Source organism: Tripterygium wilfordii, chromosome 7, assembly GCF_013401445.1.
Source record: "Tripterygium wilfordii isolate XIE 37 chromosome 7, ASM1340144v1, whole genome shotgun sequence".
Lineage (NCBI taxonomy): Eukaryota > Viridiplantae > Streptophyta > Magnoliopsida > Celastrales > Celastraceae > Tripterygium > Tripterygium wilfordii.
This window is the reverse complement of record NC_052238.1, coordinates 4815476-4841377: the sequence shown is the minus strand read 5'-3', so window position 1 is coordinate 4841377 and position 25902 is coordinate 4815476. Positions and strand designations below refer to the sequence as shown.

Here is a 25902-nt window from a genome sequence, read left to right as displayed (position 1 = left end):
TGAGAACACGTGTGCATTCGAAGATAAGGTTTGTTGAGATTTGAAAAGTATAAAATTCTTGAAAGGCTTTAAAAGCCCATGGCATGGAAGTAGTTTGGGCCCAGTAATATCCTCTATTGGGCTGACCTTTTTCATGGGCTCATACCCAGCCCAATTCATGCCATGTACCAGTGCAACCTTGCACACCGTATATATACGTCTCACTGCTAGTCTGCTAGACTGCTACAAGGAATTTCTGTCATCTTGACATCGTCCCTGTCATTGCAACTCCCTCTTTTACACTGTAGACTCCCCACAGACGCTAACATACACTGTAGCGCGCATCCAGATCTTGCTCGTCAGCAGAGGGCTGATCTATCGGTATCTCTTTAGCTTCTCTGCGTTCTCTTGATCTTCCACGATAATGGCCAATAATGCCAAAGAGGAGCCCAAGAACGCTCCCAAATCCGATCAATGGTACACACTCTCTCTCGGTCCCTCCTTCAATGACGATACCTCCAATAAGTACTGCACTCTTCGATGTAAGTAACGAGAGCTAACTTGAGGAGATCGATAACCGATTATCTCTTAAATAGCGATTGAAGCAATTTTTTTTAATTTAATTTGCGAATTTGGGGTAATGTTGTAGATGAATTTAAGCCGGCCTCGATCGATAAGACAAAACCGGGATCGTTGAATAAGAACAAAGACAATAGGGTTTCGTTGGAGTTCCAAAACAACCAGGCAGGGAAACCGAAAGTGGCCTTTGAAGGATGCAGCGAGGACCACAAGGAGAATGATGCCGTTTTATATTTTGATGGTGAGACGTTTAGATTGGAGCGGCTTCACCGGGCTTTCAATCAGCTTAGGCGCCTCCGATTGCCAGGTGAATCTGCCCCTCCAGTAGAGTCTCGACTGTCTCCAGCCGGAAAGGCATCGAAATCAGTGAATATTGGCCGGAGCTCTATTCCTCCAGTGCCGGTGAGTTTCTGGTTGCAATTACATTGGCAGCAGGATTTAGTTGATTAATGTCAGGTTGCTCTGCAATTTTTCCCTTGATGTGGTTTATGCCAGCAAAGAATTTAGAAGTTGTTTGAATTCTTTGATTTTAAGAATGGGAATGAATTCTTACATTTTATTGCAACCTTGATTCTTTGATTTTAGAGGTTTCAGGTTTGAGATCTCCTATAATAACTTTGATTTATCTGATGCTAGTGGCTAGCAGGTGGTTGTTAGTGTTTGTGACTTACTCTGCAAGGTTGGTCCAATGAGGCCTAACATTTGGAGAGGTTCCTTGTTCTTAAAAAATTAAAAGAGAGAGGGAGAGAACTTTTCCAGAAACCACTACTGCCATTTTGGCTGTTGTCAAATCAAGGGATTGGGAATTTTGGTGGAAAATGTTTTGGCATTCTTTGAATTGGGATGTTTTCACATAGAAGTAAATGGGCATGGTTTTCAATTGTGTTTCCTTTCAGGAAATGTTTTTATGATGAGAAATAGTATTAAACTACTTCTTAACATGCAATCAAACTGCTATTTGCAATGAGGATTTATTGACTATGGCATCGAGGGTCACAGTGTTGTAGAGTCTCAATCCTGAAATTTTGGGTGGATACAACATGGTGATAATCCTCATCTAATATCTGGATTGCATAGTTTTGAAACCGATTCACTCTCTGTTTTTTTTTTAAACCTTACCTTTGTACTACTTCGTATCCATACAGGTGGAGGTGGAACGAATTGATATTGGAGAGCCAGAGATTCCAGGTCTGTATCCTTTCTTTGGTGATAAGTATTTGGTTGTGATGCTTTGAGGTATTATTCAGTAACGGAGAATATGAAAATGATTTGTTTACAAACTGTTTTCCATTCCAGTGGAGAAGATTAGTCACATTCTGCTGTCCTTTAGGACATTCTCAATTTTTCTTATCAACCATCTTCAATCATTTGTTGCAGTTTTAAATTTTAATGACCCGACATGACACTCTCTTTTTTCCGGCTGATGTGTATACTCTATGTTTTATTCATTTACTTAACAAAAAAATTATGTTTTATTCATTCATTGGTTTTGTCCCATTTCATTGAGCAGTCATTTACTTAGATTTTTGGATCATGATAAGATCATGATAAGCAGATGTATTGAGTCTGTTTGTTTTCTTAAACGTTATCTTTATATGGACTTGTCATATTGTGGACTGCTTTGGTAGAATAGTGAAATGCTCTTAGCAGTATATTATAGAGAGTATCATGTTTATCACTTGAAGAAACCAAAAGTATATCATTTACGCCTTCCAAATGACCTAAATCAAAAAATTTATCACGTACCAATTCAAATTGTGGTTTGACTCTGTGACATGCGAAAGTAGAGATAATATAGCATGTGGCAGCAGCCTTGTAACGTTTCCATATGTGTGCTGCAACTATTTTTGGTGCCCAAGCACCAATGCATATGAATGATGGAAAACCCCTATGTTGGAGTCAGAATAATCTTCGTTGGTAATTATTGAGTCCGTAAAGCGTTGAGTCAACCATGATAGAATTTTCTTTAATTTTCGAGCAATGGAAAACCCTGTCACTATCTTTGAGCAATAGTGTAGAATGTAGATAGTTGGTTAGGGAGGAGCCGCCCTAGAGTTGGAATGGACAAGACTATGGGTAGAAGTAGGAGAAGTAAAAGAAGAAAGTGATAAAGATCATGGTGTAATAGTAACATTATTAGGCTGGTGATTTGTCAAAACTTTTGGACGGAACATGCAGTATTGCATGCAAAAAAGTGAGGTAAGCAATTGAGAGTCCAGTTTTTTTTTTCTCGCTAGTGTTGGTTTTCTCCATATATGACCGCAGTGGGAGTATATTGTAGGTTTTTGTTTATTTTCTTTTCTTTTTGTCCACTGAGTGTGAGATTCATATAGTAGACCAGATGTTGCTTGTTTTTCAATCTTTCATTTGGTCACATTCGAGATTCTAAAAATTAGGAGGAATTTTTTCGTTTCTTATTCTATTTAAATTTTAAAATTTGCTTCATACAAGTAGCTTCTAACTAGTTAGGTCGCCTGCACCCTAGTACCCAAATTAACTCCCCTCGCTTATGTATGATGGAATTTGAAGCCATGAAACGAGGAAAATGCTCTCTGTTGGAGGTTTCTAACTAGTAGCATCTATAGTAAATTGACTTCCAAACATTTGAATGCAGTATATTCTGATTTTTCCTATTAAGGTCATGCCATTAGATATACATATTAATATTTGCTCTGTTTTAGGTGCAAAAGGGGCTGGTAAGGGAGTTGTTGCGGAATTTGTGTTTGATCAAACAAATGTATCCGCTGCCTCACCAGGCCCTAAAAACGATGAAACTGAGGATCATCAAGATATAGATATTGATGACCTTTTTGGGGCTGACTCACCGGTTGAGAGGAACCCAGATGAGCAGAAAGTTGATGGTGGTTTTGACATCAATGTACGACATGATGATGACACTGATGATGAGATTGCTGATGTAGATGATAGTGGTGATGAAGCAGACAAGGGTCGTAATGCTGCAGAAGCACTGAGAGCCCAGATGAAGGCAGTGGAGAGGGAAAAACAAACTTCAACTTCAAGCGGTAGCAGTGCAAGTAGTGGTAGTGGAAGCAGCAGCAGCAGTGATAGTGAAGGCAGTGACGGGGACACGGTCAACTCTATCTGAGAGATTGGCAGAACTATCAAAACTGTCTGAAAAGGCACTCTAAGACTATGCCAAGTAATTCCGGTTTTCTTTATGGTCCATCATATAATTTACGATCTACTTTGCCACATCTCCATATGTTGTTGCTCTGATGACAGTTCTCCTACAAGATTGTCAATAACATATGACATAAATTATACTATTGCAGCTGTAACATGACAGAACATATTCTCTGGTATATTATATCAGATTTTAGTGTCTTTGTGTGGATTGTGGATCTAGTTCCATATTGTTTATCGTTAGGTCATGAGATTATCCTTAATGTCTAGAGTGTACTCAAGTAGGAAACTTGTATTGGAGCCAATTGAGATGCTGCTCTATAAAAGGAAGCGTGGAAGAACAGGAAATTTGGTTCATCAGATTTAGATCTCGCAGCATGAGATGGATCGGTGTTGTCATCATCTACATACATTATTATTATATTTGCTTCTTGTGGATGTGAGAACATGTTGGTTTCTTCAATACATGGTGATCTAAAACCAAGACATTGTCCACAGTTCAAGAAAACTTTGGAAGCAGTAAATTAGGATCGAATCGAATCAGCCAGAGAATAAAGAACAAGGAGGACTCCTATGACACACTTTTTCACAAAAAAACCATCACAATCGTTTTTGATTCAATCTTTCCCTTAAAATAACATTATTCTTGTTTACTTGCATTCTTTGTAACTTGTAAGTATAAAAATATGTAGTTATTTTTTCTTTGCCGGCCCTTGACCTAAGTCAGACCTCCATATCATAGTTTCCTTTCCTCCAATGTTTTCCATCATTTTCTTTCCCGGCATAGATGTATTGATTGTATGTAGTCAAAATCTCCTTCCAATCTCTTTATTTGGAAGGGCAATATTAATATACCCAAGTTGCATTAACTGTATCGAGTTATGAATGTGTATACGTGACATGTGCAGGGGGGCAGGAGGACAATAAATACGTAAGAGGAAGCAGTATTAAGTGTTAATCAATGTGTCCAATGCAGATCATTAAGGACATAAATCCTCCTACTCATTGTTCGAGAAAAGTTAATTTCCACATTAACAAAAGCAGCGTCTTCCTTCTCCGATCGGGCGTGTAATCACGTTGTAGTCTGCCGGCCCAGATTAGACAACTGTTTGTATTGCACGCGCGGCAGGAATGTAAGAACTTAGCCATGTAAATCAAAATGCAATAATTTATAAATTAGTTTTTTTAAAACAAATCTTACCTGAAAACCCTAACCCTAGCTCTTGATTTACTGTTGAACTAACTCTTCAATACAAAAATGGAAAATCGAAGAAAAATACTGTAGATTGTATTTGGAATCACCGTCAATGTTCACAAAACCCACCGTCTGACCCATAAACGGCAAGATCCCCCACATATCCATTTCATCAAACACTATCAGAAGATTCAGAATACAAATTTCTGAGCCCCCAATACCTGTTTCGATCAATACCCATTTTCCTCTGACGATACAACATTCAGTTTAGCTGAAAATTTTTGGTCCTTTTGGACTTGATTGACGACCATATGCTCAATCATCGAAGCCAGATCGACGGCAACAAACAGCAGAATTGGTGTTTCTTACCATGGGAGCTGAGAAGAAATGGCTATTCACTCTTTTCTCGGCGACATTCTTCTCTCTTCTCCTTCTAGTATTCTGCTCCATCTCGACTTTCGGCTTCCCCAAGCCCTTCCCTTCTATGATATACCATGGGTCTCACTACCCGCCCTCTTTCGCGTACTACATATTCGGTGGTCATGGAGATAAGGACCGGATCCTGAGGTTACTGCTCGCGGTGTATCACCCGAGGAACCACTACTTGTTGCACTTAGATGTGGATGCGTCCGATGATGAGAGGCATAAGCTGGTTGCGGCTGTGAAGGCTGTGCCCGTCATTAGGAGTTTTGGGAATGTGGATGTTGTGGGAAAGCCTGATCGGATTACTTACATGGGAGCCTCCAATATTGCAGCGATATTGCACGCCGTGTCAATTTTGTTGAAGTTGGATAGCGGCTGGAACTGGTTTATTACATTGAGCGCGTCAGATTATCCATTGATCACACAAGACGGTATGCTCTCTCTGTACATTTTGTTTTGTTTATTTTAGGATTTGTTGATTGTTGGGTGTTTTAAGATAGTTGACGAGGATCATCCGAGCTTTGATTTCTGTGGAATTATTCCTTCAGGAAGGTTTATGATTTCTTTAGTTTATTTTGGGTAAGAAGATTTGATTACTGGAATCTTACTTAATTTGGATGAATTTGCTTTCCCTTTAATTTATAGTGGCAACATGATTATTGGGAAACAACATTAATACATGACTCGATCAAATTACTTTTTAATGCAAAAGGAACTTTGTTGAAGGGCACTAAGAAAGTGCATAGTGATTACAAGAACATATTACAAGTATTTTAAAAGTTAATCTGAAGTAAAGAAAAATTACTGCTTATGGAAATCAATGTCAAGTTCACTCATCGAATAAGCTCTTATAAGTTAGTTCATTAAGCACTTCCACTAAACACAAGCAACAGAAAACTGAGCCTAAATCTGGTAGTTTTCTTTTGGGCTGAGTTCTATGTTTGTATCATGCTAAAATCTGATAGTGATAGTTTGTCGCATTCTTGTATTTGGATATGTGTTGCTCTTGATATATTCTTGAAATCTTAAGTACTGCTTTTGTCATTCTCTAAGTTTGGCTTGCCATATTTTACTGTGCATTTATGCTGGAATATGATCATTGGTGATCTTTAGTTATGACTACTATTTCTAAGACAGTGCAAAAGTTCTTTAATGATAACTCGCTAGTTTAGCTTTTGTACAACGTTTCGTAAGGTAAAGATGCCAATAGACCAAGTGATGTTGGAAATTGCACAAAAACGTGAAAAGCACGACTATGGAGAGAGTTGAGCAATTTCATGTCATTAAAGTGGACCGTTGTACTCTGACTAGTGTTCGTAGAAGTCTACCCGTAGATTCTGTAGAAAAATTTTAGGTTTTGGTGTGAGCTAATTTTTTTCAAATACCCGCAAGAGCATCGAATCACATGATGGCTAGAGTCACAGCGAACTATTGTGCACGTGAACATTCTTTTAGGTCTGCCTGGGCTGAATTAGGATGATAAAAAGGTTTTTGATTCACCCTCAATCACATGTATCTGGGCCCTTAAAGTGCGTATTCTCTGTGAATGTAGCTTTGGAGCATATTTACCCAGATAATCTTTGTTAGAGCAGAATCTATGCCATCCAATTCTGATGCAAGTTGTAGGTCTTCTTAGACTTCAGATTCTCTCCTTTGGGATAATCCGGTCGGTGGTCTCACCATCAAATCTCTTGAAGTCTAGTCTTGGTTATTTAGATATGGATGTGCTTTACATAAAAAGTTCACAAAAATATTTTCTTTTTTTAGTTCACGTCGTTATTGTTAATTTACTTATATGTGCGTGGCGTAGTGGTACATTTAATATTTCAACTTGACTTGCCAAATTTGTGTATGATTGAGGGAGAGACAGAGAGAGAGATTGCGCCTCTAAAACCTTCTATCTCTCTATGCCGTCCTTATGGATGCCACTTTTGTATTAGTTTAGAGTGAGGCCAAGTTAACTGTTTAGCTATATCAAATTTGGATTAGAAAAAAATCTGGAAATCATGCTTTTGAGCTGAAGTCTTGAAAGTTAATTTCCTTTGGCATCTGAACTTGTGGTTGTTGTCCATATACTATGACCGTGAGAGTCTGTTAGAGGTCATCCTCTTCTTTATCTGGATGGAAACTGTTTTTGTGGAGGGATATCCTCTTTACCAACTTGCCATACATATAAGGATCACTCTACTATGATAGTGGTTCTCTGTGCCAAAGATCAGGGGCCAAGATTGTTCCATTGACTAATATTGCGTTGAAATATTGGTTTCTTTTCCTGACTTTCATACTTGGCTATCTATTGTCAAACTGGTCATTGCATAGAATACAACAAGGTTACCTGGAGCATGCAAATTGAAGCATGTATGTTATAGTCAAGTGAGTATGTAGCCTTTTTATCATGAAATGTATATTGTGTTGGGCAAGTAAAGCAATTATGAACTCCAGAGGTCGTCAGTAGACTCAGATAAAGCATGCCAAGCCAACTAATATCCTTGATTGAAGCCGGCTATGAGATGTTAAGGTTTTGATTATCACTATTTGGCTCATGTGAATTTGTTATGTCATCCTATGGTTTGAAGATTTGAGTTGAACTGCGATGAAACTTGTGTAGTAAGGATCACAAGTTAGTTAATATAAAAATTTCAACTTTGTTCTGCACACAGAGACTTCTGAGTGTCTCCATCAAGGTCTAAATGGTATCAATTATCAATCCCATTGCCTATAAAAAGCAAACAAAAGAAATCTTATTGCTGTTGTGCCGTATTTCAGTATTTCTTTTGGGCTTAAGGCTTCGACAATCGGATTATAAGTTTATTTATTTGTTCTTTGATATAGATTACTGATTCTTCTATTTTTGTTTCTTGTGCTGTTTTCAGACCTATCCTATGTGTTCTCTTCTTTTGGAAGAGACCTCAATTTTATTGACCACTCCAGTGACCTTGGATGGAAAGAGTAGGCAAACACTTCTAACTGAATTTAGTTGCACTTAGGTGACGTAAATTTTTATTAATTCATGAATCTTGTTTGTCTAATTTTGCTGCAGAGCTCATCGGTTCCAGCCTATTGTAGTTGACCCTGGGCTATACCTTGCCAGAAGGAGCCAAATATTCCATGCTACTGAGAAACGGCCAATGCCTGAAGCTTTTAAGATATTCACAGGCAAAGCCCTTTCACCATAATGTGTTGTTTGTCCAATGTCTATCGAAATGTTTTAACGGTGCAAACTTAAAAGACTCATTTATTCTGCTGCATTATTCTTCAGAATTGCTATTTCACTGTTATTTTTTCTCAAACTGCAGGTTCTCAATGGGTCATCCTGAGCCGATCCTTTCTTGAATATTGCATTCTTGGCTGGGATAACCTTCCCAGGGTCCTCCTTATGTATTTTAACAACGTAATTATGTCTCAAGAAAGTTATTTCCATTCCATCATCTGCAATTCGCCCGAATATCAGAACACAACTGTTAACAGTGATCTGAGATATATGATTTGGGACAATCCTCCCAAGATGGAACCCCACTTTCTCAACATATCTGATTATGTTGAAATGGTTCAAAGTGGAGCTGCTTTTGCGAGACAGTTTAAGAAGAATGACCCTGTATTGGACGTGATTGATGACAAGATCCTCAAGCGTGGAAAGCACAGAGTGGTACCAGGGGCGTGGTGTGCAGGCCGGAAGAGCTGGTGGATGGATCCTTGCACGCAATGGGGGGATGTTAATGTTTTAAAGCCTGGGCCTCAGGGGAAGAAGTTTGAGGAGGTCATTGCAAACCTTATCGAGGACTGGAATTCACAATCAAATCAGTGCAAGTGAAAGTATATTAAAGTATGATCTATCTAGATTCTTGCAATTTCGCCTGTGAATTCTTACTGGTGCAGAAAGCCTAGCATTACTACGGATACATTCTTTGTCGTCAGGGCCCCTTTTTGGGGGGCTTTTCCAGTCATAGGTTATGGTAACATTTATACAGGCCAGAGTGAGGTTTATGCGAGGAGCAGACACGAAGGGGAAACAAGTGAATTCACTTGGGTTTTGCATCCACGGTGTTGCTTGTAACCTAGTATTTATTGTAAAGCACGCCCACGAGGATCGGATCAAGAAGCTTTGCCCCTTTTGAGCTGCCATTGGCATACTGTAGTGTTGTATGTTCAACCTCTGTTGTTTAACACTCTTTGAAAGTTTGAATGTCGAAACTGAACTCATTCATTGATTTTTTTTTTTCGTTCTCATTGTGGCTCTCGTATCACTCGCAAACAGATTGGATAGGTTGCAGTGTAGGATCTATCCACATAGGAGCCATCTGATTCAATGACTAGGAAGTTTCTTATTATGGGAACACTGCACTACTTGTAGCGCAAATTCATTTAGACCTGCACAAATCAAGGTTCCAAGGCAAATGAAAAGAGAAAAAAAGTAGGATTATGTTAAACACCTTTTGTAAGCATGATCAAGGGTAGGTCAAGCGGCCTTAATTTCTTCTTGTTTTTTTTAAAAAAAACATTATTATTTAATTATTTTAAGAATTAATTTCAAAATCTCTTTGCAAAAGGAGAAGAGAACAATATCGTCCAGAAGAGAGCGGCTGTGTGCAACTCCCTCTCACAAGTCTTCCGTAGTCTGGGTTGCTACCCGTCGTCACAAGTCTTCCGTAGTGTGGACTGAGCAACTCTAATTCTCTGAACATGGTTCGCTCTCGATTCATCAATTATCTAGCAGAAACACCCAAAAGATCCTATCCTCCATATCTTTCGTCTTCTAAAGCAGCAACTGTTTTCACCAGATCGAACTCTAGTTTGCACAAAACGATCGAAAACCCAGTTATCTTTCTCACTCCAAACAATGAAATCCCATGTGGTTCTTTAAGGGGTTCTCATTTAGGTTTCTACAGATCAATCCACAGTCGTTCGGTGCAGACCCAAAATGTTGTTGGGTCCAATGACCAAAATCAAGATACTGTGACTGATAAAATTGTCCAAGACACTGAAAGAATTTGTAAATTAGTTTCAAAAAATTCCGATTCAAGCCTTGGGGCCTCACTGGATGGAGCTTCAATCGAGGTGTCGCCGACTTTGGTGGTAGAAGTTTTGAAGAGGCTAAGTAATGCAGGTGTCCTCGCGCTGTCGTTCTTCAGATGGGCCGAGAAGCAAAAGGGATTCAAGTACACTACAGATTGCTACAATGCTTTGATTGAATCGCTGGGAAAAATCAAGCAGTTCCAGATGATATGGAACTTGGTTAATGACATGAAGCGTAAAGGTTTATTGAATAAAGATACTTTCGCATTGATTTGCAGGAGATACGCAAGAGCCAGGAAGGTGAAGGAAGCGATTGATGCATTTGAGAAAATTGAGAAATTTGGGTTGACACTTGAATCGTCAGACTATAATAGGTTGATTGATACTTTGAGCAAGTCGAGACATGTAGAGAGAGCACAAGAGGTGTTTGATAAAATGAAAAAGAGAAGGTTCGTACCAGATATCAAGTCATATACGATATTGCTAGAAGGGTGGGGTCAAGAGCAGAATTTGCTGCAATTAAATGAAGTTTACAGGGAGATGAAGGATGAGGGTTTCAACCCTGATGTTGTGACGTATGGTATTCTTATGAATGCATATTGTAAGGCTAAGAAGTATGATGAGGCTATTGGGTTGTATCGTGAAATGGAGGCGAAGAATTGCAAGCCTAGCCCTCACATTTTCTGTACTTTGATAAATGGGTTGGGTTCAGAGAGGAGGTTGGATGAAGCCATTCAGTATTTTGAGCTGTCTAAGGTACATGGTTTTGTCCCCGAGACACCCACTTTCAATGCTCTTGTGGGGGCTTATTGCTGGTCAATCCGGATGCATGATGTGTATAGGACAGTTGATGAGATGAGAAAATGTGGGGCTGGCCCGAATTCTCGAACTTATGACATAATACTCCATCACCTGATAAAGGCTCGAAGAACTAAAGAGGCATATTCAGTCTTCCGAAAAATGAGCAGTGAGCCAGGCTGCGAGCCAACTGTTAGTACCTATGAGATTATTGTAAGGATGTTTTGCAATGAGGAGCGCATAGATATGGCGATGAGAGTTTGGGACCAGATGAAGGCCAGTGGCGTTCTTCCTGGAATGCATATGTTTTCTACATTGATTAACAGCTTGTGCCATGAGAATAAGTTGGATGAGGCTTGCAGGTACTTTCAGGAGATGCTTGATGTGGGTATTCGGCCACCAGCACAAATGTTCAGCAATCTGAAACAAGCTCTTCTTGATGAAGGGAGGGAGGATACTGCTTTAAGCTTGGCTCAGAAGATCGATAAACTAAGGAAACGGCCATTAGTTGGTACTGGACACTGAATAGACAACTGGTGGTGGTGTGTGCTGATCGCTGCTGAGGACAGACCCGGCTTGATAGAATCTTCTTGTAGTACAAGATTATTGGCGACCCATATGTTTCTGTGTGTCGAATAATCTTCTTTTTTAAAATATTTATTTGTATGCAAGAGTGTTTATACTCTTGGTTGTGAAACAATAGGGACATGTTGCGCCAAGTGTTTAGGATCATGTTTGATTTGACAAGGAGACACCCATGGTTAGACCTTTCTCATTTCTGTCATCCCTGCTCCTAGTTACACACTTTTGAGCCAGATAGCACAACCAAGAGTATTCACACTGGTATTTGGAAACATTGAACATTGTGCGATACCGATGATACAGGTGTTGTTGAATAGAGAATCTGTTAAGAAATACTACTGTGCATGCTCTGAGCCCGGTGCCCTCCTGATTCGTGAAGATAACACATAAGAATTTGTATCTTCAATAGCAGACTATCTTCTACTCCTTTTTACAAGAAATGGCATTGTAGTACACTACTCAGATGACTATTGAATCCTAGGAGCTAAGGCATGAACTTAGATTCAGAACTGCACAAGATACAAAGAAACAGACAGGAGTCCTGCAAATACCTTTTTGACCTTAGACTCGATCCTTCCGTTTTCGGATCCACTCTTAGGAGCTCTGGCCACTTCTTCTCCTCTCTTCTGCACCTCAAGAACTCCAGTAATACCATGAATAACGACTCGTTTGCTGGTGTACATGTCTTGATCAGTAGCTGGAACTCCATTGAACAGCAAATTATCACCTGATTTGGTGACATTGATGGCGAAACCCTTCAAGAATGTTGGTAACAATGCCCCTTTCTTGAAATTAACGAGATCACGCCATATGATCCTACAGGGCACAACATGCCTACGAAAGATAGAAGGAAACTCACCATTACTGAAATTACCAGTAGAGGCTGCCATCACTTTATCACCAGGAGCAAAAACGGTGATCTCTGTAATGTCCTTGGACAGACCTACTAGTTGCAAATCAAGAAACGACGCAATGACAGAGTAGTCTCTTGATCTCAGAACCCTAGTTGCTCCGTCAAACGAATATCCGCTACTACCATGGCATTCAAGATCGTGAGTAGGAGGATCACGAGTCGGAGTCTCGTGACTAGGATGATCACGACTCGGAGTATCATGACTCGGAGTCTCGTGACTCGGCGGATCATCATGAGTCGGAGGAATACTATTAACTGGCTCAAAATGAGGATCGAAGAAGTCCTCAATTCCAAAGACTATCAAATTCGCATCACTGTATATCGGCAACGCATTTACCTTGACCCCGTTCAGTGAAATCTGGTCGTCGTCCTCTGAAGATGTGGTGACGATCAGCGAGTGATTAGAGAAGAGAGTAGGTATCGTGGTGCCGGAAGGGAGGGATTTGAGTGTTTTTAGATGGAGGAGAACGGGAGAGAAGTGGAAGTGGAGAAGAGCGAGGGAAGGCTGACCAGATCGTACATAGGCAGTGTCGGTCGGAGAGAAGATCGTAAGGGAAGGCGTCCGTGGAATCAAGTTATCGGAACCGAATTCCAGAGTCAGAGCCATGGACGCGAAGCCGGATGTGGAGAGGATTTTGGTGGCGTTGAGGATAGAATTATCCGGTACGGTGGAGGAGAGAAAGAATAGAGAGAAGATAAGGAGAGAGACGAAAAATTGCTTCGCCATTGATGGATCTTTCAAGATTGGTAGTACACTAACTCACTGTTCTGCTGCAAAAAGGCTTTGTAAAGTCGGAGAGCAGAGGATTTAGGCGGGAACTAAAACACCTGGCAGTGCATGATTCGTCAACACGGGTTCGGGAACCAAAAGTTTGTTAAGCGGAGTTTGTTAAACTGTTTGGACATAGGACGAAACTACCCTCTGTTCTTTTTTTCTCCTCTAAATTAGCCCTTCCCTCAGCCTTGTAAAGTATGGGCTTGTGTAATTGGACTTTGGTTCTAATTATTGGGCTTTAAGCTTATAGGCCCATATATGGGTATGTATAAAACTTGTGGTCAACCGTCGTTTCGTGTTTTTGACGAATACATCACGCGGAGCACGTTGACCATTAAACTATATATGTACTCTACAATGGTAGGTTCTCGTGCTCAAAGGTGTTTATATGGACTGCTACTTCTCTGCAAATTCTCTTTAATAATGGCCTTTTCACTCAAAAACCTCGTTAGCCTTTGCACAAACCTACTTAGATTTTCATTTTTCCTTTGTTTACATTTTGCTATGCAAATTCTCCCTCGAAACCTAGTGTTGATGGTTCTTTCCTTTGTCAATTATTGCACAAACCTCGTCAGAGAGTCAATTTTTCTTTTCAAAGTTGCAAACTTGGCTTCAATACCACAGTCTCTAGCCCAAGAAATCATTACCAAATTAGAAGACAACCCTTTAATTTCCAATCAATTTAGTGAGTACATTGATTTCAAGATTTTAAGAGTAAACAAGGCACTCGATGAGGCCATACCCTTGCAACACCCGATAAAGATTCGCGAGGCGATGAGATACGCCCTCCTTGGAGGAGGAAAGCGACTTCGTCCTATCTTGTGCATTGCTTCATGTGAATTAGTAGGTGGAGATGAAGCATCGGCAATGCCAATGGCGTGTGCATTGGAGATTATTCACACTACATCGTTGATTCATGATGATCTTCCCTGTATGGATAACGATGATCTTAGGCGGAGCAAGCCTACAACCCACAAAGTGTTTGGTGAAAACGTTGCAATGCTAGCTGCTACTGCCCTATTTTCATTTGCCTTTGAACACATCGCGGCAAAGTCCACAAATGTTCCTCCTGAGTGCGTGGTTCGAGCCATCGCTGAGCTAGGCTCAGCCATTGGATCAGAGGGGCTCGTGGCGGGGCAGTTTATGGATATTGAGAGTGAAGGGAAAGATGTTACTTTAAAGGAATTAGAGTATATTCATTTACACAAAACGGCGAAACTCTTAGAGGCTTCTCTTGTTTGTGGAGCAATAATTGGAGGGGGGAGTGTACACGATGTGGATAGACTTAGAAAGTATGCAAGGGTTATAGGGTTATTATTTCAAGTGGTGGACGATATTTTGGATGTGACAAAGTCTACGGAGGAGCTGGGGAAGACTGCCGGAAAGGATTTGGCGAGCAATAAGGCTACTTATCCGAGGGTGATGGGTGTTGAGAGATCGAAGAAATTTGCAAATGAGTTGGTGGAACAAGCCATTGGAGAGATTTCACATTTTGATCCTGTCAAGGCTGCTCCATTGTACAATTTAGTTTATTACATATCTAATCGACAAAACTAGTGGATTCATTATAAATGTGTTATCATTGTTCTTTTCCTTCTTGGTGTTTGTTCTCTTGTTCTTTTTGTCCATGGGTTAGGTTTAGTCCCCCCATTGTGAGTCACCGGAGAAGGGCTTTTCTTCTCCTCCTTAAGAAATAAAATTTCTGGTTTCTTTAAAAAAAAAAAAAAACTCTTATGATGTTTATGGTGAGTTTGCAAAATCACTTCCTTTAGTGGATTTGAAAAGTCCTATAGTGCATGTAGGAAATTGTCTCCGAACCACTCTAAATTACTTTATGTTGATTTTATTGCTTGTTAAGTATTTATTGCTTTCAAAATTATTTTGGTCATTCTAGACCTTTGCATTAAAATCGATTTTCTGCCGTTGTGTGTTGAGATCATTGTTTGAGGGTGCTTGTGTGACTTAGAGAATATCTTAATGGTGACCTTTGGTCATTAGGACTTTGGATTGCTTGTTTGTTCACCATTTTGATATATATTGATCTTGATATTATTTTCATGTTGCTTGTCAAATTTCATGTCGTTTAGACTTGTTATGCCCTGATTTACTAAGTTGTCCAATTGTGTTGTTTAGAGTGTGTTTGGATTAAGGGATTTGGATGGAAGAGAAAGGAAAGAGAGAGGGGAGAAGGGAAGAGAAAGGAAGGAATAATATTTTTCCATCTCTCATATTTGGATAAATAAAAAAAGAAAGAAAAGAAAATTATTTTAATTTATTAATTTGTCCTTACTTTTTATGTTAAATTATTATGCACAAGGGTAAAATAGATTTTTAATTTATAAATAACTTAATTAGTCATCCATTCTTTCCAAATGACCCCATTTTGGGAGAAAGTATTTTGACAAAAATTTAATGAAATCTTCCCTCCAATTCTCTTCAAATCCATTTACTTAATTTTTTCTAAACTATTCAAACAATGGAATTAGAAGGAAACTAATTATTTTCCCTTCCATTCTCTTCTCTTCTCCTAAATCCCTCAATCCAAACACACTCTTAGTGTTTTGAAATCTGAAATTGTTGTTACATTGAGATACTGACTTGTTAGGATTGTCATACATACACACATTGCCTATTATCTTGGATTGTTTTGGTGTCAAATTGACTATCTAGGTCAAACTAGCATTCTTACATATAGTTTAAACTTCTCACATACTGTTTAGAAACCTTGCATTTTGTTTAGTGTAACTTGTTAATTTGCATTCCACTCAATTAGTATCACATATATTGCATTGAAGTGAAATTGACTAAGTAACTAAGTAGAGACCAACTTGTGCATATGTTGTGTAATATAAGTGTCAAACAAGGTTCTGATGAACCTGTTCTAACTCATAAACCCTAAACACCTCCGAACGCAACTAATCTAAGTGTCAAGCAAGACCTAAGTTGTTCAACTTTGTCAATAAACGAGTTTTATTTATTTAAACAATTGTTTCCAAATTTGTCAATAAATGAGGTTTTTTTTTATAAATTTTGGGCTTTCTGTAATTGGAATTTGGACTTTTGTTTTTGATAAGAGTTTGTACTTATTCGGACTTTACTTTACTGGACGTATTTCAAAAAGATTCGCTGTAAAAAAAACATGATTATAATATTTATGTAATCTACCTCGTTTTATTTATATTTGCTTTAAATAGAAAATGTATTATTAAATTGATACGTTGTAATCATACCATGTGGTCTAAGTTTAACGTGCATTTTACTATTTTGGGAAAGAAAATCATAATTTATTCATTAAAAATCGCAATATAGTTGTGGGTTCAGTTACTTCAGTATTCATTTTGCAGTATTTTGCATGGTTGTTGACCTGAAATACAGGAGTCAGTTCTCAAAAATCAAGAATATCCGAGATTCAGTGTCCAAAAGGATACAAATCATGAAATTATGCTCTTAACGAAATTTTCTTTTCAAAAATGGTTCGTTGAGAGATAAACGAGATTTCAACAAAATTATCTTAAAGATAGTCAAGGAGAAACGAGAGTCTGATGGTTGAACGTTCCTGATTCCTCTCAAACTTGTTTCCAGCTGAAACTCGACACCACGAATCTCAAGCCACGTTCATCCTACACATTAAGGAACAACACTTGCTTAAAGTTTAAAATGTATTATTAAATTGATACATTGCAATCATACCATGTGGTCTAAGTTTAGCCACAGTAACGTGCATTTTACTATTTTGAGAAAAAAATTGTAATTTCTTCATTAAAAATCGCAATACAGATGTGGGTTCAGTTACTTCAGGATTCATTTTGCAGTATTTTGAATGGTTGTTGACCTGAAATATAGGAGTCAGTTCGCAAAAATCAGGACCATTCGAGATTCAGTGTCTAAAAGGCTACAAATCAGGGAATTATGGTCTTAACGGAATTTTCTTTTAAAAAATGGTTCGTTGAGAGATAAACAATATTTCAGCAAAATTATCTTAAAGATAGTCAAGGAGAAACGAGAGTCTGTTAGTTGAACGTTCATGATTCCTCTTAAACTTGTTTCCAGTTGAAACACACGACACCACGAATCTCAAGCCATGTTCGTCCTACACATTAAGGAACAACACTTGCTTAAAGTTTAACATGTATTATTAAATTGATACATTGCAATCATACCATGTGGTCTAAGTTTAGCCATAGTAACGTGCATCTTACAATTTTGAGAAAAAAATCGTAATTTCTTCATTAAACCGCTATACAGATGTGGGTTCAGTTACTTCAGTATTCATTTTGCAGTATTTTGAATGGTTGTTGACCTGAAATATATGAGTCAGTTCTCAAAAATCAGGACCATTAGAGATTCAGTGTCTAAAAGGCTACAAATCAGGGAATGATGGTCTTAACGAAATTTTCTTTTCAAAAATGGTTCGTTGAGAGATAAACGAGATTTCAGCAAAATTATCTTAAAGATAGTCAAGGAGAAACGAGAGTCTGTTAGTTAAACGTTCATGATTTCTCTTAAACTTGTTTCCAGCTGAAACACACGACACCACGAATCTCAAGCCACGTTCGTCCTCCTACACATTAAGGAACAACACTTGCTTAAAGTTTAAAATGTATTATTAATTAAATTGATACATTGCAATCATACCATGTGGTCTAAGTTTAGCCATAGTAATGTGCATTTTACTATTTTGAGAAAAAAATTGTAATTTCTTCATTAAAAATCGCAATACAGATGTGGGTTCAGTTACTTCAGTATTCATTTTACAGTATTTTGAATGGTTGTTGACCTGAAATATAGGAGTCAGTTCCCAAAAATCATTACTATTCGAGATTCAGTGTTCAAAAGGTTACAAATCAGGGAATTATGGTCTTAACGGAATTTTCTTTTCAAAAATGGTTCGTTGAGAGATAAACGAGATTTCATCAAAATTATCTTAAAGATAGTCAAGGAGAAACGAGAGTCTGTTAGTTGAACGTTCATGATTCCTCTCAAACTTATTTTCAGCTGAAACACAACACCACGAATCTCAAGCCACGTTCGTCCTACAAACAACACTTGCTTAAACTTTAAAATGTATTATTAAATTGATACATTGCAATCATACCATGTGGTCTAAATTTAGCCATAGTAACGTGCATTTTACTATTTTGAGAAAAAAATCGTAAATTATCCTTCAAAAATCGCAATACAGTTGTAGGTTCAGTTACTTCGGTAATATTCATGTGCAAGTATGCCAAATGAATATTTAGAAAATTTAGCATACTCATGAATAATGATCAATAAAAAATAAAATAAAAAATCATTATAGACTTACAGTATATGAATCCATATCAATAATAAAAAATAGGTATATGAATCCATAAACTTGTAGAATCTTTAATATTATATGAACAAACGATGCCCCCACCGTTACCTAGCTCACATGGGGTGACCGTGACTTTAGTCTAGTTGGAGGGGGGAAAAAAGCATTTTCTTTAACCAAACCGAACTGCATTTTTTTGTGCAGTTTTTATTCTATGTTTTAAACAAGATTTAAATAGACTTTTTTTTTTGCAACTTACAAAGCTAGCGTCAGTTATACGATTCATCACAGTTTATTTAACAGCCTATAAACTAGCTTTGTCAAAATAAGTGTTACCAAACGGAACATATGTATGCACTATATAATAGTAGGGCCTCATGCTCAAAGGTGTTTATATCGACCTCAACCACTTCTCTGCAAGTTCTCCCTCAAAAAGCTAGTACTAATGCTCTATTTGTTTCGATGAAAATCAATTTCTCATGGAAAAGAAAGAACTTATCATGAAAAAACAACTAATTTCTAATGTTTGAACAAAAGAGTTACTAATATTTTCCGGTGTTTGTTTGGTGAAAAACTTAAACTTAAAATAAACAAACAAATCGCTACAATATAAAGGATACAGAGTTACATACCCTAAATGTACGTATTAGAACTCCAGAATCAATAAGTAAAAAATATTATATCAGGCATATTAATTATAAGCACATAAGATTGCAGTCATGTACAGCGATGGATAGAGCTGAGAATGAGGATTGGAAAATGACATACCTTCTTTAAAATGAGATGTTGTTTTCCTTATGTTAGAGTGATTTCTTCATGATGATTTTTAGTTATTTTTCCTTGATCTTATCAATTTCCATCAAACAAACACTGAAAAACATAAGTATCATTTTCGAAGATTCTATTTTTCGTGTGAAACAAATGGAGCATAATTAGTATGGCTTTTTCACTCAAAAATCTTGTTAGCCTTTGCTCAAACCTACTTGGATTTTCATTTTTCCTTCGTCTACATTTTACTATGCAAAATCTCCTTCAAAACCTAGTATTGATGGCTTTTTTCCTTTGTCAATTATTGCACAAACCTCGTTAGAGTGTCAAATGTTCTTTTCAAAGTCACAAACTCGGCTTCAATACAACCTTCTATAGCCCAAGGAATCATTACCAAATTAGAAGACAACCCTTTAATTTCCAATCAGTTTAGAGAGTACATGGGTTTCAAGATTTTAAGAGTAAACAAGGCATATCATTGACTCAGGATGATCTTCCCTATATGGATAATGATGATCTTAGGCGGGGCAAGCCTACAACCCACAAAGTGTTTGGTGAAAACATCACATTGCTAGCCTGTGATGCCCTATTTTCATTTGCCTTTGAACACATTGCAAACAAGTTCACAAATGTTCCTTCTGAGTACTGAGCGCGTGGTTCGAGCCATCGCTAAGCTAGGCTTAGCCCTTAGATCAGATGGACTTGTGGTGGGATAGTTTGGGGATATTTAGAGTGAAGGGAAAGTTGTTAGTTTGAAGGAATTAGAGTATATTCATGGACACAAAATGGCGAAACTCTAAGAGGCTTCAGTTTTTTGTATAGCGATAATTGGAGGGGGGAGTGCACTCGACGTGGAAAGACTTAGAAAGTATACAAGGCTTATAGGGTGGTTGTATCAAGTGGTGGACGATATTTTGGATGTGACAAAGTCTACGGATGAGTTGGGCCGGGAAGACTGCCAGAAAGGATTTGGTGACCGATAAGGCTACTTACCCGAGGCTGATTGGTGTTGAGGGATCGTAGAAATTTGCATGTGCGTTAGTGGAACAAGCCATTGAAGAGATTTCATATTTTGATCCTGTTAAGGCTGCTCCATTGTACAATTTGGCTTATTACATAGATAATCGACAAAACTAGTGGATTAGTTATAATCATTGTCCTTATGGTACTCAGTATCAAGACTCTTTATGGTATTCTTATGAACGCATATTGTAAGGCTAAGAAGTATGATGAGGCAATTGGGTTGTATCGTGAAATGGAGGCGAAGAATTACAAGCCTAGCCCTCACATTTTCTGTACTTTGATAAATGGGTTGGGTTCAGAGAGGAGGTTGGATGAAGCCATTCAGTATTTTGAGCTGTCTAAGGTACATGGTTTTGTCCCCGAGGCACCCACTTTCAATGCTCTTGTGGGGGCTTATTGCTGGTCAATCCGGATGCATGATGTGTATAGGACAGTTGATGAGATGAGAAAATGTGGGACTGGCCCGAATTCTCGAACTTATGACATAATACTCCATCACCTGATAAAGGCTCGAAGAACTAAAGAGGCATATTCAGTCTTCCAAAAAATGAGCAGTGAGCAAGGCTGCGAGCCAACTGTTAGTACCTATGAGATTATTGTAAGAATGTTCTGCAATGAGGACCGCATAGATATGGCGATGAGAGTTTGGGATCAGATGAAGGCCAGTGGCGTTCTTCCTGGAATGCATATGTTTTCTACATTGATTAACAGCTTGTGCCATGAGAATAAGTTGGATGAGGCTTGCAGGTACTTTCAGGAGATGCTTGATGTGGGTATTCGGCCACCAGCACAAATGTTCAGCAATCTGAAACAAGCTCTTCTTGATGAAGGGAGGGAGGATACTGCTTTAAGCTTGGCTCAGAAGATCGATAAACTAAGGAAACGGCCATTAGTTGGTACTGGACACTGAATAGACAACTGGTGGTGGTGTGTGCTGATCGCTGCTGAGGACAGACCCGGCTTGATAGAATCTTCTTGTAGTACAAGATTATTGGCGACCCATATGTTTTTGGGTGTTGTATAATCTTATTTTTTAAAAATATTTATTTGTATACAAGAGTGTTTATACTTGGTTGTGAAACAATAGGGACATGTTTAGGTTCTCATGTTTGATTTGATAACGAGACACCCATGGTTGGACCTTTCTCATTTCTTAGGAGGAGTTCTGGCCACTTCTTCTCCTCTCTTCTGCGCCTCAAGAACTCCAGTAATACCATGAATAACCACTCGTTTGCTGGTGTACATGTCTTGATCAGTAGCTGGAACTCCATTGAACAACAAATTATATCCTGATTTGGTGACATTGATGGCGAAACCCTTCAAGAATGTTGGTAACAATGCCCCTTTCTTGAAATTAACGAGATCACGCCGTATGATCCTACAGGGCACAACATGCCTACGAAAGATAGAAGGAAACTCACCATTACTGAAATTACAGGTAAGGCCGCCATCACTTTATCACCAGGAGCAAAAACGGTGATCTCCGTAATGTCCTTGGACAGACCTACTAGTTGCAAATCAAGAAACGACGCAATAACAGAGTAGTCTCTTGATCTCAGAACCCTAGTTCTCCGTCAAACGAATATCCGCTACCACCACGGCATTCAAGATCGTGAGTAGGAGGATCACGAGTCGGAGTTTCATGACTCGGAGTCTCGTGACTAGGATGATCACGACTCGGCAACGCATTCACCTTGACCCCGTTCAGTGAAATCTGGTCGTCGTCTTCTGAAGATGTGGTGACGATCGGCGAGTGATTAGAGAAGAGAGTAGGTATCGTGGTGCAGGAAGGGAGGGATTTGAGTGTTTTTAGATGGAGGAGAACGGGAGAGAAGTGGAAGTGGAGAAGAGCTAGGGAAGGCTGACCAGATCGTACATAGGCAGTGTTGGTCGGAGGGAAGGCGGCCGTGGAATCAAGTTATCGGAACCGAATTCCAGAGTCAGAGCCATGGACGCTAAGCCGGATGTGGAGAGGATTTTGGTGGCGTTGAGGATAGAATTATCCGGTACGGTGGAGGAGAGAAAGAACAGAGAGAAGATAAGGAGAGAGACGAAAAATTGCTTCGCCATTGATGGACCTTTCAAGATTGGTAATACACTTACTCACTGTTCTGCTGCAAAAAGGCTTTGTACAGTCGGAGAGTAGAGGATTTAGGCGGCAACTACAACACCTGGCAGTGCATGATTCGTCAACACAAGCACGGAACCAAAAGTTTGTTAAGCGGAGTATGTCATACTGTTTGGAGCATAGGACGAAACTACCCTCTGTTCTTTTTTTCTTCTCTAAATTAGCACTTCCCTCAGCCTTGTAAAGTATGGGCTTGTGTAATTGGACTTTGGTTTTAATTATTGGGCTTTGAACTTATAGGCCCATATATGGGTACGTATAAAACTCGCGGTCAACCGTCGTTTCGTGTTTTTGACGAATATGTCACGATGAGCACGTTGACCACCAAACTATATATGTACTCTACAATGGTAGGTTCTCGTGCTCAAAGGTGTTTATATGGACTACTACTACTTCTCTGCGAATTCTTTTTAATAATGGCTTTTTCACTCAAAAACCTCGTTAGCCTTTGCACAAAGCTACTTAGATTTTCATTTTTCCTTTGTGTACATTTTGCTATGCAAATTCTCCCTCGAAACCTAGTGTTGATGGTTCTTTCCTTTGTCAATTATTGCACAAACCTTGTCAGAGTGTCGATTTTTCTTTTCAAAGTTGCAAACTTGGCTTCAATACCACATTCTCTAGCCCAAGAAATCATTACCAAATTAGAAGACAACCCTTTAATTTCCAATCAATTTAGAGAGTACATTGATTTCAAGATTTTAAGAGTAAACAAGGCACTCGATGAGGCCATACCCTTGCAACACCCGATAAAGATTCGCGAGGCGATGAGATACGCCCTCCTTGGAGGAGGAAAGCGACTTCGTCCTATCTTGTGCATTGCTTCATGTGAATTAGTAGGTGGAGATGAAGCATCGGCAATGCCAATGGCATGTGCATTGGAGATTATTCACACTATATCGTTGATTCATGATGATCTTCCCTGTATGGATAACGATGATCTTAGGCGGGGCAAGCCTACAACCCACAAAGTGTTTGGTGAAAAAGTTGCAATGCTAGCCGCTGCTGCCCTATTTTCATTTGCCTTTGAACACATCGCGGCAAAGTCCACAAATGTTCCTCCTGAGTGCGTGGTTCGAGCCATCGCTGAGCTAGGCTCAGCCATTGGATCGGAGGGGCTCGTGGCGGGGCAGTTTGGGGATATTGAGAGTGAAGGGAAAGATGTTACTTTAAAGGAATTAGAGTATATTCATGTACACAAAACGGCGAAACTCTTAGAGGCTTCTGTTGTTTGTGGAGCAATAATTGGAGGGGGGAGTGTACTCGATGTGGATAGACTTAGAAAATATGCAAGGGTTATAGGGTTATTATTTCAAGTGGTGGACGATATTTTGGATGTGACAAAGTCTACGGAGGAGCTGGGGAAGACTGCCGGAAAGGATTTGGCGAGCAATAAGGCTACTTATCCGAGGGTGATGGGTGTTGAGAGATCGAAGAAATTTGCAAATGAGTTGGTGGAACAAGCCATTGGAGAGATTTCACATTTTGATCTTGTCAAGGCTGCTCCCTTGTACAATTTAGTTTATTACATAGCTAATCGACAAAACTAGTGGATTCATTATAAATGTGTTATCATTGTCTTGTGAAATCTACAGTTTAAGGGTGAACTGAAAACTCTTAGGACGTTTATGGTGAGTTTGCAAAATCACATCATTTAGTGGATTTGAAAAGTCCTAGGTTGGAGAACTTAGGTAGTGGATGTAAGAGATTGTCTTCGAACCACTCAAAATTAGCTTATGTTGATTTTATTGCTTGTTAAGTATTTATTGCTTTCAAAATTATTTTGGTCATTCTAGACCATTGCATTAAAATCGATTTTCTGCCCTTGTGTGTTGAGATTATTGTTTGAGGGCGCTTGTGTGACTTAGAGAATATCTTATTGGTGACCTTTGGTCATTAGGATTTTGGATTGCTTATTTGTTCACCATTTTGATATATATTGATCTTGCTATTATTTTCATGTTGCTTGCCAAACAAGGTTCTGACGAACCTGTTCTAACTCATAAACCCTAGACACCTCCGACCACAACTAATCTAAATGTCAAGCAAGACCTAAGTGGTTCAACTTTGTCAATAAACGAGTTTTATTTATTTACACAATTATTTCCAAATTTGTCAATAAATGAGTTTTTTTTTTTATTTACACACTTGTTTGTTTTGAAAGTAGTCAGGCCTTATAAATTATGTGTTTTCTGTAATTGGAATTTGGACTCATTTTTTTATAAGAGTTTGGACTTATTCGGATTTTACTTTGGTTGACCACCATTTTTTTCAACAAAATGTTCTTTTCAAAGTCACAAACTCGGCTTCAATACAACCTTCTATAGCCCAAGAAATCATTACCAAATCAAAAGACAACCCTTTAATTTCCAATCAGTTTAGAGAGTACATGGGTTTCAAGATTTTAAGAGTAAACAAGGCACTCGATGAGGTTGTTCCCTTGCAACACCCGATGAAAATCCGCGAGGCTATGAGATACGCCCTCCTGGGAGGCGAAAAGCGAATTCGTCCATTCTTGTGCATTGCTTCATGTGAATTAGTAGGTGGAGATAAAGCATCAGCAATGCCAATGGCATGTGCATTGGAGATTATTCACACTATATCATTGATTCATGATGATCTTCCCTGTATGGATAATGATGATCTTAGGCGGGGTAAGCCTACAACCCAGAAAGTGTTTAGTGAAAATATCACATTGCTAGCCTGTGATGCCCTATTTTCATTTGCCTTTGAATACATTGCAAACAACTCAAGGTGGAAGACTTAGAAAGTATGCAAGGCTTATAGGGTTGTTGTATCAAGTGGTGGACGATATTTTGGATGTGACAAAGTTTACGGATGAGTTGGGAAAGGATTTGGTGACCGATAAGAAAGGCTACTTACCTGAGGTTGATTGGTGTTGAGGGATCGAAGAAATTTGCAAGTAAGTTGGTGGAACAAGCCATTGGAGAGATTTCATATTTTGATCCTGTCAAGGCTGCTCTATTGTACAATTTGGCTTATTACATAGCTAATCAACAAAACTAGTGGATTAGTTATAATCAATGTCCTTATGATACTCGTTATCAAGACTCTTTATTTATTTATACCTGTTTGCTTTGGAAGTAGTTAGGACTAGTAAATTATTATGGGCTTTCTGTAACTGGAATTTGGACTTATTCGAACTTTACTTTATTGGGCGTTTTGAAAGCAATGAAGGATTAAAATACACCCACCTAAACTCTATTTCAAAAAGGATTAGCTTTAAAAAAATGATTATAATACTTGTGTGTTCTTACCCACTTGTTTG

General features: G+C 38.7%; 7 protein-coding genes and 2 pseudogenes across 8 annotated transcripts; 8 read left to right on the top strand and 1 right to left on the bottom strand.

Moving 5' to 3' along the window:
• Positions 1–227: 227 nt before the first annotated feature.
• On the top strand, positions 228–3939 carry LOC120003085 (ell-associated factor Eaf-like). 2 transcript variants are annotated; one of them, XM_038851990.1, is made up of 4 exons: positions 228–521; positions 629–960; positions 1704–1746; positions 3249–3939. In XM_038851990.1, the coding sequence occupies exons 1-4, from the start codon at positions 404–406 to the stop codon at positions 3662–3664; spliced, it is 909 nt and encodes a 302-aa protein (XP_038707918.1). In that variant the 5' UTR covers positions 228–403; the 3' UTR covers positions 3665–3939. The 2 variants fall into 2 exon arrangements, with proteins under 2 accessions (XP_038707918.1, XP_038707917.1); XM_038851989.1 differs by having other exon boundaries at positions 3240–3939.
• Positions 3940–4815: 876 nt separating this feature from the next.
• On the top strand, positions 4816–9528 carry LOC120003083 (beta-glucuronosyltransferase GlcAT14A-like). Its single transcript, XM_038851987.1, has 4 exons — positions 4816–5751; positions 8194–8269; positions 8361–8476; positions 8617–9528. Exons 1-4 carry the CDS (start codon positions 5268–5270, stop codon positions 9129–9131), a joined length of 1191 nt encoding a protein of 396 aa, XP_038707915.1. The 5' UTR covers positions 4816–5267; the 3' UTR covers positions 9132–9528.
• Positions 9529–9869: 341 nt separating this feature from the next.
• LOC120003081 (pentatricopeptide repeat-containing protein At1g71060, mitochondrial) lies at positions 9870–11904 on the top strand. Its single transcript, XM_038851986.1, has one exon. The coding sequence runs from the start codon at positions 10001–10003 to the stop codon at positions 11654–11656; it is 1656 nt and encodes a 551-aa protein (XP_038707914.1). The 5' UTR covers positions 9870–10000; the 3' UTR covers positions 11657–11904.
• Positions 11905–12216: 312 nt separating this feature from the next.
• LOC120002508 (putative fasciclin-like arabinogalactan protein 20) lies at positions 12217–12959 on the bottom strand. Its single transcript, XM_038851275.1, has 2 exons — positions 12956–12959; positions 12217–12881 (listed from the first exon to the last, which is right to left on the bottom strand). Exons 1-2 carry the CDS (start codon positions 12957–12959, stop codon positions 12217–12219), a joined length of 669 nt encoding a protein of 222 aa, XP_038707203.1.
• On the top strand, positions 12952–14958 carry LOC120003084 (heterodimeric geranylgeranyl pyrophosphate synthase large subunit 1, chloroplastic-like). Its single transcript, XM_038851988.1, has 2 exons — positions 12952–13197; positions 14083–14958. The coding sequence occupies exons 1-2, from the start codon at positions 13084–13086 to the stop codon at positions 14956–14958; spliced, it is 990 nt and encodes a 329-aa protein (XP_038707916.1). The 5' UTR covers positions 12952–13083.
• Positions 14959–18789: 3831 nt separating this feature from the next.
• Positions 18790–20599, top strand: LOC120002506 (annotated as a pseudogene).
• Positions 20600–20624: 25 nt separating this feature from the next.
• On the top strand, positions 20625–22049 carry LOC120002505 (pentatricopeptide repeat-containing protein At1g71060, mitochondrial-like). Its single transcript, XM_038851274.1, has one exon. The coding sequence runs from the start codon at positions 20625–20627 to the stop codon at positions 21393–21395; it is 771 nt and encodes a 256-aa protein (XP_038707202.1). The 3' UTR covers positions 21396–22049.
• Positions 22050–22433: 384 nt separating this feature from the next.
• Positions 22434–24163, top strand: LOC120002504 (geranylgeranyl pyrophosphate synthase 7, chloroplastic-like). Its single transcript, XM_038851273.1, has 4 exons — positions 22434–22491; positions 22610–22711; positions 22854–22983; positions 23182–24163. Exons 1-4 carry the CDS (start codon positions 22434–22436, stop codon positions 24161–24163), a joined length of 1272 nt encoding a protein of 423 aa, XP_038707201.1.
• Positions 24164–25002: 839 nt separating this feature from the next.
• On the top strand, positions 25003–25665 carry LOC120002503 (annotated as a pseudogene).
• Positions 25666–25902: the final 237 nt, after the last annotated feature.

Excerpts from the sequence above, each read along its gene's own strand:
- LOC120003084 (XM_038851988.1), top strand. The coding sequence starts at position 13,084 with ATGGAGGAGAACGGGAGAGAAGTGGAAGTGGAGAAGAGCGAGGGAAGG. Across the intron at positions 13,198-14,082 it reads AGGGAAGGCGTCCGTGGAAT|TTTAGTGAGTACATTGATTT; the intron begins CAAGTTATCGGA and ends ATTTCCAATCAA.
- LOC120003085 (XM_038851989.1), top strand. The coding sequence starts at position 404 with ATGGCCAATAATGCCAAAGAGGAGCCCAAGAACGCTCCCAAATCCGAT. Across the intron at positions 522-628 it reads TAAGTACTGCACTCTTCGAT|ATGAATTTAAGCCGGCCTCG; the intron begins GTAAGTAACGAG and ends GTAATGTTGTAG. Across the intron at positions 961-1,703 it reads GCTCTATTCCTCCAGTGCCG|GTGGAGGTGGAACGAATTGA; the intron begins GTGAGTTTCTGG and ends GTATCCATACAG.
- LOC120003081 (XM_038851986.1), top strand. The coding sequence starts at position 10,001 with ATGGTTCGCTCTCGATTCATCAATTATCTAGCAGAAACACCCAAAAGA.
- LOC120003083 (XM_038851987.1), top strand. The coding sequence starts at position 5,268 with ATGGGAGCTGAGAAGAAATGGCTATTCACTCTTTTCTCGGCGACATTC. Across the intron at positions 5,752-8,193 it reads TCCATTGATCACACAAGACG|ACCTATCCTATGTGTTCTCT; the intron begins GTATGCTCTCTC and ends TGCTGTTTTCAG. Across the intron at positions 8,270-8,360 it reads AGTGACCTTGGATGGAAAGA|AGCTCATCGGTTCCAGCCTA; the intron begins GTAGGCAAACAC and ends ATTTTGCTGCAG.
- LOC120002505 (XM_038851274.1), top strand. The coding sequence starts at position 20,625 with ATGGTACTCAGTATCAAGACTCTTTATGGTATTCTTATGAACGCATAT.
- LOC120002504 (XM_038851273.1), top strand. The coding sequence starts at position 22,434 with ATGGACGCTAAGCCGGATGTGGAGAGGATTTTGGTGGCGTTGAGGATA. Across the intron at positions 22,712-22,853 it reads CCAAAAGTTTGTTAAGCGGA|GCCCATATATGGGTACGTAT; the intron begins GTATGTCATACT and ends TTGAACTTATAG. Across the intron at positions 22,984-23,181 it reads GTAGGTTCTCGTGCTCAAAG|AGTGTCGATTTTTCTTTTCA; the intron begins GTGTTTATATGG and ends AAACCTTGTCAG.